Consider the following 15710-nt stretch of genomic DNA (forward strand, 5'->3'; position numbering starts at 1 on the left):
CTGGTATTTATCAAATGTCCACTCAGACTCTGAGAGGAAACTTTGCTTGGATTGCACTAGCACAGTTAATCCTCAGAATTGCCCTGTGGGGTAGATACTATTATCCTTCTCACAGTACAAAGAAGGAAATTGAAGGCTGAAAATATTGAGTGATTTGTCTGCATAAGAGGCAGACCAGTACTGCAGCGAAGCCGTGAAGATTAGAGCAAGCTGTCAGGTAGCACAGCGCAGGGCAGATTCACCTGTGGTGCCATCAGGGAAGTCTTCGTGGAGGAGGGGGGCTTGAGCCAGGCCATGGGGTCGGAGTCTCGGTTCTGAGAGGGAGAAAGTGGGGCATATTCTGGACAGAGGAGTGATAAGAGTGGAGGTGGTGAGGTGGAAATGGAGAGGGAGGGAGTGAGGGAGTGAGTGAGTTGCGGGCAGGGGATGTGAGAGGCAGCTGCCATCGAGGCTCCAGATGCCTAGGACCAGAGCCTGCCGGTGTTGTGGGCAGCAGGACAAGCTTGATTCACAGGGGTCATAGAGATTTTTAAACCTGCCCAGGTGGTGCAATGGGGAGCTGAATTTGACCTCAGTCTGCATGATGAATTAGAAAGGGGGTGGGACACCTGGCTTTCAGAGACCTCAGGTGTTCTCACTCCACCATGGGATCCTGTTGATTCTACTTAGACGGCATTCACGCAGGGCAGGCCCAGGGTGTGAACAGGGATTTCCCTGTGGCTTTTGGTCCAACTCTACTTCTGGCCTTGGGAGAGGCTTCAGGAATGTGTTGCTCAAGCAGCTTCTACCCTGGGATGAATTCGAACAGGCTCTGCTGCCCAGCCCAGCCTTCCAGGCACAAAAGCCCCTCTCCCGGGTGCACCCCCAGGTTCCTGAGGGACTGTGAACAAGAGGCCCCCCATACCTGTGAAGACACCTGCACGGGAGAACCTGCTAGTCTCACGATGGTGGATGTAACCCTCCCCCCACGGAAAAACAGGGTCCTAATAACTGTTTGCCCAACGAGCTTCACGATGTACCACACACATACCCCCAAAACAGACGAAAACTGGAGGGAAAAGCATACCACTGTTTTTCATTATAAAGTTGGATGTGGTTTTTCTTGTTCATCTATCATTCTGTGAGGTGGGAAACGTAAGAAAAATCTGTCCTGCAGTGAAAATGTAGGTCCTTTTTCTTGAGGTAGCAGGAAGTTAAAAGTAAAAGACAGCTTGGCTGCCAGGGGCAGCCCTGCGCAGGAAGCCCACCGTCCCCGTTGGCATGATGAGCCCGGTCTGCTCCGTGGGGCCTGCTGGCCTTCCACGTGGCCGGGCCAGGGCGGAAGACGAGCGCTTAAGTGTTTCTGGAGAAATGAAGACTGAAGGATGGGTCAGAACAAGTGCAGAGGAGGAGTTTTCCATTTGTGTGAAAAACTCCCAATTAGGACAAGTCTCAAGTACCCTGGCAGCACTTTTGCTTCTTTTCCCTTACATAGCCCCCCTAACCCTACCCCAGTTTTCTTTCTGTTAAGGATAGAAGAGTGAAAAGCATTAACTGGAAAAAAGAAATGAGATTTTAAAAATCCTCACGTGAAGTTTCCTTTAGCAACGGTCTAACCTCAGTTAACAAAGCTGCTGCAAACTGAGCTCATTCAAACCTGGCTGGCCTCTGCCCTCCTGCTGGGCCCGAGCTGCCAGCAGACTTGTCCCTATCGTTTCTGACTCTCTGTGACAGGAGCTGCCAGGCAGAGCGTGGGTCCCCGGAGGGTCTGGAAGACAGCCTGCCCCAGTGGGTAAAATTCAGGAGAGAGGAATCTGTGGAATGAAAACTATATTTCTCAAAGTTCGGCTCTAGTCCACTTGTGGCTCTTTCTCCCGTGGCCCTGGTTTAAAATGCTGATTCCACACCCTTCCTCCACTTTCTGACCCAGAATCTGCCTTTTAATTTATTTTTTTAACATTTATTCATTTAGGCTGTGCCAGGTCTTAGCTGGGGCACACGGGATCTTCAGTTGTGATATGCGGGATCTTTCAGTTGCAGCATGTAAACTCTTAGCTGCAGCACACGTGCGGGATCTAGTTCCCTGAGTGGGGATCGAGCCCAAGCTCCCTGCATTGGGAGGGTGGAGTCTTACCCACTGGGCCACCAGGGAAGTCCCCAGAATCTGCCTTTTTAAACCAGGTCCCCTGGTGATTCTGAAGCCCATCACACTTGAGTACTGCTGGTATAATGGAAGGAGCATGGGATTTAGAGCCAGAAGATCATATAATCTTTGTGGGCCTCAGTGGTGTCATCTGTAAAGAGGGGATACCACCTCCTCACCAGAATAGGAAGAAGTGTGTGAAAACACATTCAAAACTGTGAGGTACAGAGGCATAGAAACGACCACAGAAAAAGAAAAAGTGCCACTTTGTTTTTGCATCTGCTCACTGCACATCTCATCCAGCTGGGATTTCGACACTGATTCCCCACCTTCACGAAATTCAGCATCTTTGAATCTACCTGCAGTTATCATAGAAATTTGAGAAGTCACGTTGGCCAGAAGTCTGGCTTTTCTTCCCTGGATAGAGAGCCACAGGTGGGGTCACATTTCTAGGTCCTGTTCTCCCCCTTCATCAGGGAAGGGAAATGGCTCCCGGGCTCCCGGTTCCCTCCACTAAGGATCTTCACGTGCCCCGCTTGGGGATTTGGCCTAAGTGGGCCATAAGCACAGCATTCCGCTTCTCAGCCAGGCCAGGAATGAATGCTAGAGCATTCCCTGAAATCCCAGCCACCGCAGGAGCTAATTGGTCAGATGAAATTCATTCACTACATTAATCAGCATTCTCTGGCTCAGAAATGGAAAGTTTGCAAATATCCTGAACATTGTAATCACTGGACGTAATAGTCACCCCAGGAGTGGCTAAGGTACAGACTCGTGGGATCTGCCCATCGAGAATCTGAATTGATAGGTCTAAGGTGTGCCCTAGGAATTTGCATTTTTAACTGGCATCCCAGGTGATTCTGATGCAGTGGTTCCCAGAATCCCTAGGGAGGAACGCAGCTGTCCCTCTGAATGGTTGAGTAGTGCCGTGCTGAGGGTATAAGTCCCTGTCAGATCCGGGGTGGGACTTCCCAGATGCCTCAGAGGTGTTGCGAGAACTGATCTGCCACAAACCTGCTCCAGTAAATGGCAGCTCCAGCCTTCCAGTTCCCACGCCAGGAAATGAACATCCCTGTGGACCCCTCTCTTTCTCCTCTTGTCCTCCCCACCCTCCTCTCCTTCCCTCTCTCTGCCCTCCCCCAACTCCTTCTCCTCTTCTCTCCCTCCATCCAATTCATCAGCAAACCCTGGCAGCTCCACCTTCAAAGTACTCCAGATTCGGTCCCTTCTCATCCTCTCCACAAGGACCTCCTACTATCAAGGCACTGGCTCATTCCTGAGGTTCCTGTAAGTCAGACCGTGTCACTCTTCTCCCCAGCAGCGACCCCCCTCACTCAAACTAAAGCCCAAATCCTTCTCTTGACCTGTGAGGCCCGATGGGTGAGAACTGGCCAGGATTACCTCTCCCGCCTTCTCCTGTCTCCCTGCCCCATTCCTCCCACGCGGCCCGCCAGCCTGACGAGAGCTCCTGCCTCCACTCACCCTCTCCTCCTCCAGGCCTCTGCCCAAAGCTCGTCCTCTCCCCAGGCCCTCCGTGGCTGTGTCATTTAAAAGAAGCAAAGCCACCTTCCGTCTCCAGCCCTCTTGTTCCTCTCCGATTTAAGCTTCTGCACGGTTCTTGACACCATCCGCTGTACTGAATAATTGACCTGTCTGTTGACTGCTGCCTAAAGGGGAGAATGTAAGCTCCAGGACAGGAATTTTTGTCTCTTTTGTTCCCAGCTGTATCCCTAATTCCTAGTCCAGTGCAGGGCCCATAGGGAGTGCTCGATAAGTATTTGTCTGAATTACTGAAAGAATGAAAGAAAATTGCAACAGGTGTTTACCTTTCATCTAAGCTGACGTTGTCAGTGTTACACGTGCACGTCTGCATGTGAAGGCAGGCACGGAAAAGGGATCCCGGTGTTCCTCTGACTAGGAGCGCAGCCATCTTTCCCCCGTGTGACTGGCGTGGGCTGGAAGGCTGAGCTTGTGTTCTTCGCTTAGTGACTCCCATCCTGAGCAAGCAGCTTTACACACCCACCCACACCCCACACACACACACACACACTTGAAAAAGATCCCCAAGCCAGCTTACCAATAGTTAATTTAACCCATCGTAATTATAGTTTCAGTTTCGTAAGAGCCTTTCATGGGGCTCTAACCGTTATTTTTTGTTAGGAACTTGTGGTCTGCGTGTCCATGAACTTATAAACTTTGTCACAGTTGGATCTGTAAGTTGCTGGGTGCACTGCTGAGCCTCTCCTTTTACCCATAGAAAAGCCATGCCTCCTCCTAGTGTTTCTGTTCAATTAACCCAACTCAGCACACCTGTGGTCCTCCTCCAGCTCATCTCTCCCTGTTTCATGATCCTCTCTTAGAAGAGGGATCGGGCGGAAGAACAAGGCTTCACAAAACAACAAATAGAGGGAACATAATACAGACCCATCATTTCTTTAATCTGAGGGCAGAACAGTGTTAATGTGGTTTTATTTTTACCTGAATTTCCTGAAAATGACTACCTTTTAGTCCTGCGTCAGATTGCCTTTTTTACCTTGGTGCTCAGAAGTACCCTAAGAAATAATGTGATTTCTGGCAATGAGGTGTGAGAAGGGGTGTCATCCTGATTTTTGGAGAGGAGGAAACAGACACGGTGCATTTCTGTGGTTCCTGCAGAGCCACCTGAGTCAGGCTGCTGTTGAACGTCAGAGCTTGGGACCCTCTGCTGCCCCTGCTTCCCTTGTGTTCTGGAGGGAGAGTCCTGATGGCAGCCGACGCCATGAACACACAACTATGCCAGTCCCTCCAGGGGCCGCTTCTTAATACTTGTGACTTTTCAGAGCTGGAGAAACCCAAGATTTTGACAAGTTACATTCATTTATTTTTTACTCAAACTGGAATTTTTCCCCCTTATTAAACCGATGGTATAGATAATGATACATTGTTTTCTCACAGCAACCTCTTATCTTTTTTATTATCCATTCTGTTTTTCTGCCTTGAGTTTTGTGTCACTTTCCTGTTTTAAAAAGTGTTCATGGTGATGCCTAATTTTCTATTTTTATCAAACTGGAATTTCTCAGCCGTGTAGGCCTGGTACCAAATCTTGAGTCACCGACTTCACTCTCACTCTGTTCCCAGTCAGATATTCCACTTGAGTCAAGATCGTCCGTCCTGCCAACCCCCAGCTCACTTCTTTCTCAAGAATCTGTAAGCAGCAGTCAAATACTGTCCAGAAGTTAACGCTACTGCTGCTACTCAGTTCTCCTACCTGTGCTTTTCTGTCAGCTGTGACAGCCATCTGGACAATCTCTGCTATCTTCTCCCATTAAGCCTGATTTATAAAGTAGGACTCAAACCTGACTGTCCAAAGCCTGTGTTGATTAACCCCAGTCACCTGAGCAGATCCTTTGCCTGGCTCTCATGATCGATGTCCTTGGGCTCTGCCGGAGGGTGGTTGAGTGCAGCTGTTAAGAATCTGGAGCCAGACTTCCTAGGTTCAGATCCCAACTCCACCACCTACTGCCTGTGTGACTTCAGGAGAGTCACCTTAATCTGTGCCCAGCTTGTTTACCTGCAAAACAGAGATTAAAAAAGTCCCTGCTCTTGTGCAAATTAAAAGAGTTAATAAAGTTCATAGAATAGTACCTGGCATATATTAGGCACTATTCCAATGTTCACTTTGTTATATTCTCACTTGCTGATACAAGTCTACGCTGGCCCCATTGTTACTTCTGTGGTGCTACATTCCCACCCTGCCCCAACGTTGGTTTGTTTTCTGTTCTCCCCGGAATACTGGGTAAGTACTGATCTTTCCATTTCTTCTTCCCCTTCCCACTTCCTCCTTTTCAGAGCTAGATGTGGAACACAACTGCCACCCAGTTTTTCCCAGGAGCGGGTTATCTGTCTTCCTCGGGAGCCGGCACCTCACAATAGCACTGGAGTCTAGCACTAGAGTTCTGTGCCATCTTCGCTCAGTCAGCTCCTGGAGTCTCCGCCCAACTCCTGCTCCGGGGGATGCAGACGCAGAGGTGTGCACAGCCACTTTGCCTCCTGGCGGCCGTGCTTGGGATTGGGATCATCCCCTGTGTCCCCGGACAAAGCTTTCGCTTATCTGTCAGCAAGCCCCAGCCACACCCCAATTCCTTGGCCATTCCCTTTAGGGACAATAGCATCTGCTCCAGTCCCTTTGTTTCTTGGTAGCACAAGTGATTCTCTTTCTTTTTTTAATGGGCTAAATAAGTGGGAGCTGGAAGGAACAGCTACTGGAGCACTGAGGTTACCCAGGTACACATGGCTTCCTAGAGAATGGTGACTATGGCCAGGCTCTCCGCTGCTGCCCTGACATCCAGCTCGGGCCACACCCACCACGAGAAACCCTGCAAAGGCACAGACCCTTTCACAGCCGGGCTCCCTGTTTCCTCCCCCTCCATCTCCACCTGCCTCTCATACACTTTCTTTAGGGTGTGTGTGTGTATGTGTGTTCTTTCTTTAATGCCCTTCTTCTCTTTCAGGAAAAAAAAATTTTTCTGGGAAGTAAGACAAGCTATAGGTTATTCTCTTCAAGTTCAGGGTTACCAAAAATAAAAGAATGGTTAGACAGAAGACTGTGTTTGTTAGTTTCTCTCTTTGGTCTTCCTCTCAGGAGCTCATTAATATTAGTTTGAACCGTATAAAAGTGCTGACCTTTGGCCATTTTTGACCCAGAAGATGGCTGTTCCACCTAACACGTTCTTCCTGGTTGGCTTTCCTGTCACTGCACCGAGGGGTGCAGTCCCATCCTCGCTCACCAGCTCTGCAGAGAGACCAGATGGGAGCAGTCAGCAATACTTCTTGCCAGCAGACAAAGCAAGTTAATTCCCCCGAGTTGAATGTTATTTCCGTCTCTTAATCATCAAAACCCCATTTGTTTATTACAATCTAAATGGATTTTATGGAGCAGATGCTGTGTCCGTGATGAACCTTGGCAACCGTGATGCTGGAATCCCTTAGTCCTTTACATGCAAGTTTGTTTTACTTTCCAGTCTTCATGTACAACGCTGCCAACAAAGAGACCTGCGAACACAACCACGAGCGCTGCTCCCGGCACGCCTTCTGCACTGACTACGCCACGGGCTTCTGCTGCCACTGTCGGTCCAGGTTTTACGGGAACGGGAAGCACTGTCTGCCCGAAGGTGAGGGGTGCCGGCTTGATTGGGGCGGGGGCTGCTCTGGGTCTGTTTCTGTCCCTTGCTGTTTCCAGCTGCCAGTGTGAGCTCTGTTTATGGACCTTGTGTCTCTGCTGCTGGAATCAAAGCCTGAGCAACTTGCAGGTGCTCCGTAAACGTTTGAGGAATGAACACGCCTGGGCTGATTTCCCAACTTGATTAAACAGAAATGTTTCCTCCCTTTTGGCTAGCTCCTTAGAGTCCAAGTGGACAGGAGAGAGGGAGGATGGGAGAAGAGAGATCAAAGGCAGGTCTGTTTCGTACCTAGATGGGTAGCGGGTGGGTTAGGGAGTCGTGAAAAGGGCTGAAGGTGGAGTGTGGGGAGCTGTCAGTGGGATAGTTTTATCTGTGCGTGTGGACGACGTTCAAGGCTGACGGGGTTTGCTGTCTCTCAGGGACACCTCATCGAGTCAATGGGAAGGTGAGTGGGCACCTCCGCGTGGGCCACACGCCCGTGCACTTCACCGACGCGGACCTGCACGCTTATGTGGTGGGTGACGACGGCAGAGCCTACCTGGCCATTGGCCACATCCCGCAGCCCGCCGCCCAGGCCCTTCTCCCGCTCACGCCGATCGGAGGCCTGTTCGGCTGGCTATTTGCTTTAGAAAGACCAGGCTGGGAGAACGGCTTCAGCCTCACAGGTGAGGAGGGCCACAGGTCACCATGGCTTTGGCGGCCTGGAGCCTTGGGTTTTCATTCAGTAGTCAGTTGTCCAAAGTTTCAGAGCCACACAGGTGTAGTTTTCCTGCCCCGAGGTAGTTGGGGATGGTTTGGCCTTGCAGGACTGTTTTTTTTTTAAAATTATTTTTGGCTGTGTTGGGTCTTCGTTTCTGTGCGAGGGCTTTCTCTAGTTGCGGCAAGCGGGGGCCACTCTTCATCGCGGTGCGCGGGCCTCTCACTATCGCGGCCTCTCTTGTTGCGGAGCACAGGCTCCAGACGCGCAGGCTCAGTAGTTGTGGCTCACAGGCCTAGTTGCTCCGCGGCATGTGGGATCTTCCCAGACCAGGGCTCGAACCCGTGTCCCCTGCATTGGCAGGCAGATTCTCAACCACTGCGCCACCAGGGAAGCCCCAGGACTGTTTTTAAAAGACAGTGATTTCTTCTAAAGGTTCTCCAGGTTGTTCTGAGAAATAGGATGATCCCATTTAGAGCATTCATGCCCTCTTACCCCAGTTTGTTGAAGCTTCCGTGTAATTCAGGTGTCACTCACAGATCTGCCAAAGAGGGATGCAGGTGGTAGTTCCAGGGCACCTGGAGATGATTTTACTTCATGGGGGAGGGGTGCCTTTCCTCTTTGTCCCCTGATGACTCTGATCTATAATAGTATAGACAGTGCTTCTCAGACTTTAACCCACCTGCACGTCACCTGGGGCCTCGGGAAAGTGCAGGTTCTGATTCAGTAGGCCGGGGGTGGCGGGCCTGGGGTGTCTGTGATCCTGTTTTCCTAGCAAGCTTCCAGGAGATGATAATGCTGGTCTAAGGACCACCCTTTGATAGCAAGGGTGTAGAGAATACTTTCTGGCTTCTCACCTCACTACCCCTTGTTTCCTAGTGGATTTATCTTTATTGCACATGAAGTGTGAGAGAAAAGTTCTTGGCCCACCTCCAGCTGTAGAGCTCAATAGGCATTTGTAGGATCTTGCTCTTAATCAAGTTTTGATAAAACCTTGAGTCAAAAGTAGCTAAATAAAATACAGTATACCTAGTTACATTTGAATTTCAGATAAACAATTAATAATTGAATAATTTAGTATAAGTATGCCCCAAATATTGTATGGGACATACTTATACTAAAAATATTTTTTATTCATCGGATATTCAAATGTAAATGGGTGTCCTGGGGATTTTTGATTGTTTTTGTTAAGTCTGACAGCCATAGAAAGAGAAAGGTCGAGGATGTTCCTAGGGGTTTATTTTTCACAGAAAACAAGTTCCTACAAAGAGAAGCAGTGTGAGATGGGATAGAATGGAACCATGCTCTTTAACAGAAAATTCGGGGAACTGGTGAGATCAACAGCTGATAGTACTTAACCTTGGTTATCAGATCTCCTTAGGCACCATCCCCAACAGTAGCAGAAATTGGGAAGTGGAAGTATGCACTGGTGATTATTGCTGGAAGATACAAGGCCTTCTTTCATCCCTGTGCTGGATGTTTTTCCTCTCCAGGTGCTACCTTTATCCATGACATGGAAGTTACTTTCTACCCAGGAGAGGAAAGGGTTCGAATCACTCAAACTGCTGAGGGGCTGGACCCAGAGAACTATCTGAGCATTCAAACCAACATTCAAGGCCAGGTGCCTTACATCCCAGCAAACTTCACAGCCCACATTGCTCCCTACAAGGAGCTCTACCACTACTCGGACTCAGGTACGTGCAACCAGTTCTCACTCCGTAAAATGGGGATGGTGCGTATCTCACGAGATAGTTGTGAGGATTATGTGAGTGACTACGTGGAATGTCCTTATAGAACAGTGTGTGGCACATGAAATGAGCTCAGTGTTTTTTATTATTCTTGTTATTTTATTAGTGTGAGAAAAGTGCTGGCTGTTGTACACAAGAATATCAACATCCCTACCCAATATTTGCAGATAATAATAACATAATAACAACCTTGTTTATGGGGTGGGGAGGGATGGTATAATTTTGTACAGTTTTTAACCATCCTGCTCTCTGGGCTGTGGAAAAATATTGATTATTGGAATTTATACTTGTTCTGTAACCTTGTTTCAGCCTGCTTTGAACTCAGAGATGCCGTACAGTGTTGTAAAACTACCACTAGATTTGGAGTCAGAAGACAGGAATTCTTATCATGGATGTGTTTAAAATATGTGGGGAATAAGATCACTTACTGTCTGAGAGCTTATTTTCTCATCTTTAGAATGAGAATAATCACCCTTTTCTGTCTCTCTTACATGGTTGATATGTGTAAGGTGTGATGTGTTCTGTAAGACACCCCCTGATTTTGAGACGCTGCCCCAATCTCGGTTGCTTTCCTGCAGCACAGGGGTTTGTTCTGAGTTGTGCCTTTGCTTCTCGTGCGGTGTGAGAGCTGGAAGCCAAGCAAGAGGCACAGGGAAGAGAATGAGCAGCAGAGATCTGGCCTGGGCACAGGGTAGCTGATGTCTAGAAAACTGCCTGGCCTCCCAACTCTGCACCCAGATGGAGATAAAAGACCCCCGCCCCTTTCCCCAGAAGCCTCCAGACTTAAGTGCAAGGTGTTGGAAGTCTTCTCTTCTGTGCACTGATGGATGGATTGGTTGAAAACTTGGGGGGAGCGGGGTAGAGTCAGGCCAACTTAAGTTCCACTTCTGGCTCTGCATACCAGCTTTGCTTCTTAGACTACTTAATTAACTCTTTAACCTCTGTGAGACTCTCCACACAAGATGGCAGGGCCCACCTCAGTGGTTGCTGTGAGGAATAAATGAGGCACTGCTTATAGAGTGCTGGGCATGGCTGGCATATAGTAAAGTTTATTCTTTGTGAATATTGACAGCAGCGATTATACCTCCTCCCTCTCAGTGCTTTGGTTTTACATCTACGTGGGTTCTTGGGATTGCCTTGCAGGTTTCCCCATATAAACTCAAACTTCCCAAGGGGACATGCTCCAGCAACTACATTAAAAACTGTGTAGAGAAACTCACCTCACATAAAAAAACCTCTATATTTAATATTTGTAAATTTCCTCGTTTGACTGAATAATGTCTATTGCAGCTGTGACCTCCACAAGTTCCAGAGCCTACTCTCTCACGTTGGGTGCCGTCAACCAAACACGGTCCTACCGCATCCACCAGAACATCACTTACCAGGCATGCAGGCATGCCCCCAGACACTGGGCCACCCCCACCACCCAGCAGCTGAATGTGGACCGGGTCTTTGCCTTGTACACGGATGAAGAAAAAGTGCTCAGATTCGCTGTGACCAATCAAATTGGCCCTGTTGAAGGTATGGTTTCCCTTTTTTGTTATTGCTGGGCAAAAATTATATCCAACCTTCTTTCTTTCATGCCTTTTGAGTGGCCTCAGAATGATTCACATAGGTTACTAAGGGTAACTGAGTGCCAGGCTCTGTTAGGTGCTGGGTGTAAGGATGAATAAAGCAGGGTCCTGTCCTTGAGAGGTAGAAATGGAACTTTTAGAATAGTGTTCCTGCCAAGATCAGGAATAGAGCATATACATGAGGCTGGTTTGCTGCAACACCCAATTTTGTGTGCCCTCTGTGTTGGTGATACACCTGTGAACAACGTGTGGCCAAGTTAGGAGGGAGATTGATGCTGACAAATATTTGTTATGATTGTGATAAGTGCAGGGTGCTGTGAGCCTAGTTGCAAGGTTCAGGAATGATGTCCCCAATGAAGTGAAATTTTAGCTAAAACTTAAAAGATGAGAAGGATTTCACCAAATCAAGGTGGGACAAAGAGCCAGAGCCTAAAAGAACAAAATGAAATAGAACTTGCATGTATGAAAAAAACCAAGTTAGCATCATACTTAATGAGGACAGACTGGTTGCTTTCCCTCTAAGATCAGAAAGAAGATGCCTGCTCTTGATACTTCACTTCATCACTGTACTAGAAGTTCTAGCCAGGGCAGTTAGGCAAGAAAATGGAAAAAAAAAAAAAAAACCATCTAGATTGGAAAGGAAGAAGTAAAATTATCTCTATTCTCCTCTGACATGATCTTATTGGTAGAAAAACTAAGGAATTCATTAATAAAAAAAACTATTTGAACTAATAAGTTCAGTAAGGTTGCAGGATATAAGATCGGTATACAAAAATTAATTGTATTTCTATAAAGTAGCAATGAGTAAACTGAAAAGGAAATTAAGAAAACGATTCCATTTCCAAAAGAATAAAATATTTAGGAATAAATTTTTAGGAAGAAGTGCAATGCTTTTACATTGACATCTATAAATGTTTCTGAAAGCAAAGATGGCTTAAATAAACGGAAAGACATTCTAAGTTCATGGATCCGAAGACATATTGTGTTTTTTAAATTATTTTTTAATTGAAGTATAGTTGATTTACAATACTGTGTTAATTTCTGCTGTACAGCAAAGTGACTCAGTTATACACATATATATATTCTTCTCTTATTCTTTTCCATTATGGTTTATCCCAGGAGATTCAATATAGTTCCCTGTGCTATACAGTAGGACCTTGTTTATCCATTCTAAATGTAATAGTTTGCATCTCCTAACCCCAAACTCCCAGTTAATCCCTTCCCCTCCCCACCAACCCCCTTGGCAACCACAAGCGGAAGACATAATATTGTTAAGATGGCAGTGCTTTCTAAATTGATCTATAGATTCAACACAATCCTGTCAGCTAGCTTTTTTGCAGAAACTGAAAAGTTGATCCTAAAATTCATATAAAAATTTAAAGAACCTAGAATAGCCAAAACAATCTTGAAAAGGAACAGAGTTGGAGGAATCATACCTCCTGATTTCAAAACTTAAGAGTAATCAATACAGTGCGGTCCTCTAATAAGGATAGATATACAGATCAATGGGAATAGAAGTGAGAATCCAGAAATAAGCACTCACATTTACAGTCAATTGATTTTTGACAAGGATGCCAAAACAACTCAATAAGGAGAAAGAGTACTCTTTTTAACAAATGGTTCTGGGATAACTCTGGATATCCACATGCAAAAGGATGAAGATGGTCACAGCAATAAGACAAGAGAAAGAAAAGACATCCAGATTGGAAGGGAAGAAGTAAAACTGTCACTATTTACAGATGACATGACACTATATAGAGAAAACCCTAAAGTCTCCACCAAAAAATTATTATGACTAATAAATGAATTCAGTATAGTTGCAAGATACAAGATTAATGTGCACAAGTCTGTTGCTCTTCTATACACTAATAATGAACTATCAGAAAGAGAAAGCAAGAAAAAATCCCATTTAGGATCACATCAAAAAGAATAAAATACTTAGGAATAAACTTAGCCAAGGAGGTGAAAGACCCATACTCTGAAAAGTATAAGACATTTATGAAGAAAATTGAATATGATACAAAGAAATGGAAAGATACGCATGTTCATGGACTGGAAGAATTAATATTGTTAAAATGTCCATACTAGTGAAAACAAACTACAAATTTAATGCAATCCCTATCAAAATGCCCAGGACTTTTTTTTTCACAGGAATGAAAACAGATAATCTGAATTAGAACAAATAATCTGAAAATTTATATGGAACCACAGAAGACCCCAAATAGCCACAGCAATCTTGAGAAAAAAGAAGAAAGCTGGAAGTATCATGCCCCTGGACTTCAGACTATACTACAAAACTACAGTAATCAAAACAGTATGGTACTGTTATAAAAACATACCCATAAATCAATGGAACAGAATAGAGATCCCAGAAATAAACCCACACATTTGTAAACAGCTCATAAAACTCAATACCAAAAACTAACCCAATTAAAAATTGGGCAGAAGACCTGAATAGACATTTTTCCAAAATAGGCATACAGATGGCCAACAGGCACATGAAAAGATGCTCAACATATCCAACATGTATATCCAACATATATAAATAGCTCATACAATTCAACATTAAAAAAACCCCAAACAACTCATTGAAAAATGGGCAGAAGAACTGAATAGAAATTTTTCCAAAGAGGAAATGCAGATGGCCAATAGGTACATGAAAAGATGTTCAACATCGCTAATCATCAGGGCAATGCAAATCAAAACCACAATGAGATAGCCATTCTGACAGATGTGAGGTGCTATCATCAAAAAGAACACAAATGTGTTGGCAAGGATGTGGAGAAAATGGAACCCTTGTACACTGTTGGTGGGAATGTAAATCTGTGCAGCCACTGTGGAAAACAGTTTGGAGGTTCCTCAAAAAACTAAAAATAGAACTACCATATGATCCAGCAATTCCATTCCTGGGTATGTATCTGAAGAAAATGAAAAAAAATTCGAGAAGATACATGTGCCCCAACGTTAATAGCACAATTATTTACAATGGCCAAGACATGGAAGGAACCCAAGTGCCAATCAACAGATGAATGGATAAAGAACACTTGGTACACACACACACACACACACACACACACTATTTGGCCATGAAAAAGAGTGAAATTTTGCCATTTGCAACAACACGATGGACTTGAAGGGTTTTATGCTTAGTAAGATAAGTCAGACAGGGAAAGACAAATACTGTATGCTGTAACTTATATGTGGAATCCAAAAAAACGTGAATGAAATGAATATAACAAAATAGAAATAGATATGGAGGACAAACTAGTGGTTACCAGTGGGGAGAGGGACGGAGGGAGGGACAAGATAGGGATAGGGGATTAAGAGATACAAACTACTATATATAAAATAACCTATAAGGATATACTGTACAGCACAGGGAATATAGCTAATAGTTTATAATAACTTTAAATGGAGTATGATTTATAAAAATATTGAATCACTATGTTATACAGCTGAAACTTATATAATATTGTAAATCAACTATACTTCAATTAAAAAATGAAATTGCATATGCAAACGTTGCATATGCAAACCTGTAAGCATTTTGCCTAATTGTAAAGCATTATAAAATATTGAAGTATTGTTAAATCTATTTCTAGACAAACAAGAATTGCAGTAAAATTGAATAATACTCATTAGAAAAAGAATGAAGATGGACCTCTACTTCACATCATATACAAAATTTAACTGAAAATGGGTCAAAGGCCTTAATGTACTTAAATTAAAATTTTAGAGAAAACTTAGGGGTGAACTTTTGTGACCCTGAATTTGGCAATGGCTTCTTCAATATTATGCTAAAAGTACAAGCAACAAAAGAAAAAAATAGATAGACGGGGTGTCATCAAAATTAAAAACCTTGGGGAATTCCCTGGTGGTCCAGTGGGTAGGATTCAGTGCTGCCGTGGCCCGGGTTCAATCCCTGGTTGGGGAACTAAGATCCTGCAAGCCAAGCAGTACGGCCAAAAAAAAAAAAAAAAATTAAAAACATTTGTGCTTCAGAGGGCATTATCAACAAAGTGAAATACAACCTACAGAATAGGACAAAATATTTGCAAATCATATATTTAATAAGAGACTTGTATCTAGAATATATGAAGAACTTTTACAACTCAATGAGACAAATAATCTAATTAAAAGATAGGCAAAAAATTTGGATAGGTATTTCTCCAAAGACATCATCGAATGAGCCCATGAAAAAATGCTCAACATCATTAATCATCAGGAAAATGCAAAAAGCAAAACCATAATGAGATACTACTTTATATGTATGTGAATGGCTATAGTCAAAAAATGGATAATAGCACATGTTGGTGGGCATGTGGAGAAACTGAAACCCTCATATGTTGCTGGTATGCATGTAAAATGGTGTAACTGTGGAAAACAGCAGTTTCTCAAAAAAGTTAAACA

The 15710-nt window shown here is 44.8% G+C and overlaps 1 protein-coding gene across 1 annotated transcript in view; it reads left to right on the forward strand.

Moving 5' to 3' along the window:
- The window catches only part of NID2 (nidogen 2), an 80633-nt gene that overhangs the window by 22197 nt on the left and 42726 nt on the right, over positions 1 to 15710 (forward strand). Inside the window, 4 exon segments of the mRNA XM_082384800.1 lie at positions 7123 to 7272; positions 7701 to 7946; positions 9472 to 9672; positions 11017 to 11247. Coding sequence (XP_082240926.1) covers positions 7123 to 7272; positions 7701 to 7946; positions 9472 to 9672; positions 11017 to 11247 — 828 coding nt within the window.

Source organism: Balaenoptera borealis (assembly GCF_965194805.1).
Source record: "Balaenoptera borealis genome assembly, chromosome: 3".
Taxonomy (NCBI): Eukaryota; Metazoa; Chordata; class Mammalia; order Artiodactyla; family Balaenopteridae; genus Balaenoptera; species Balaenoptera borealis.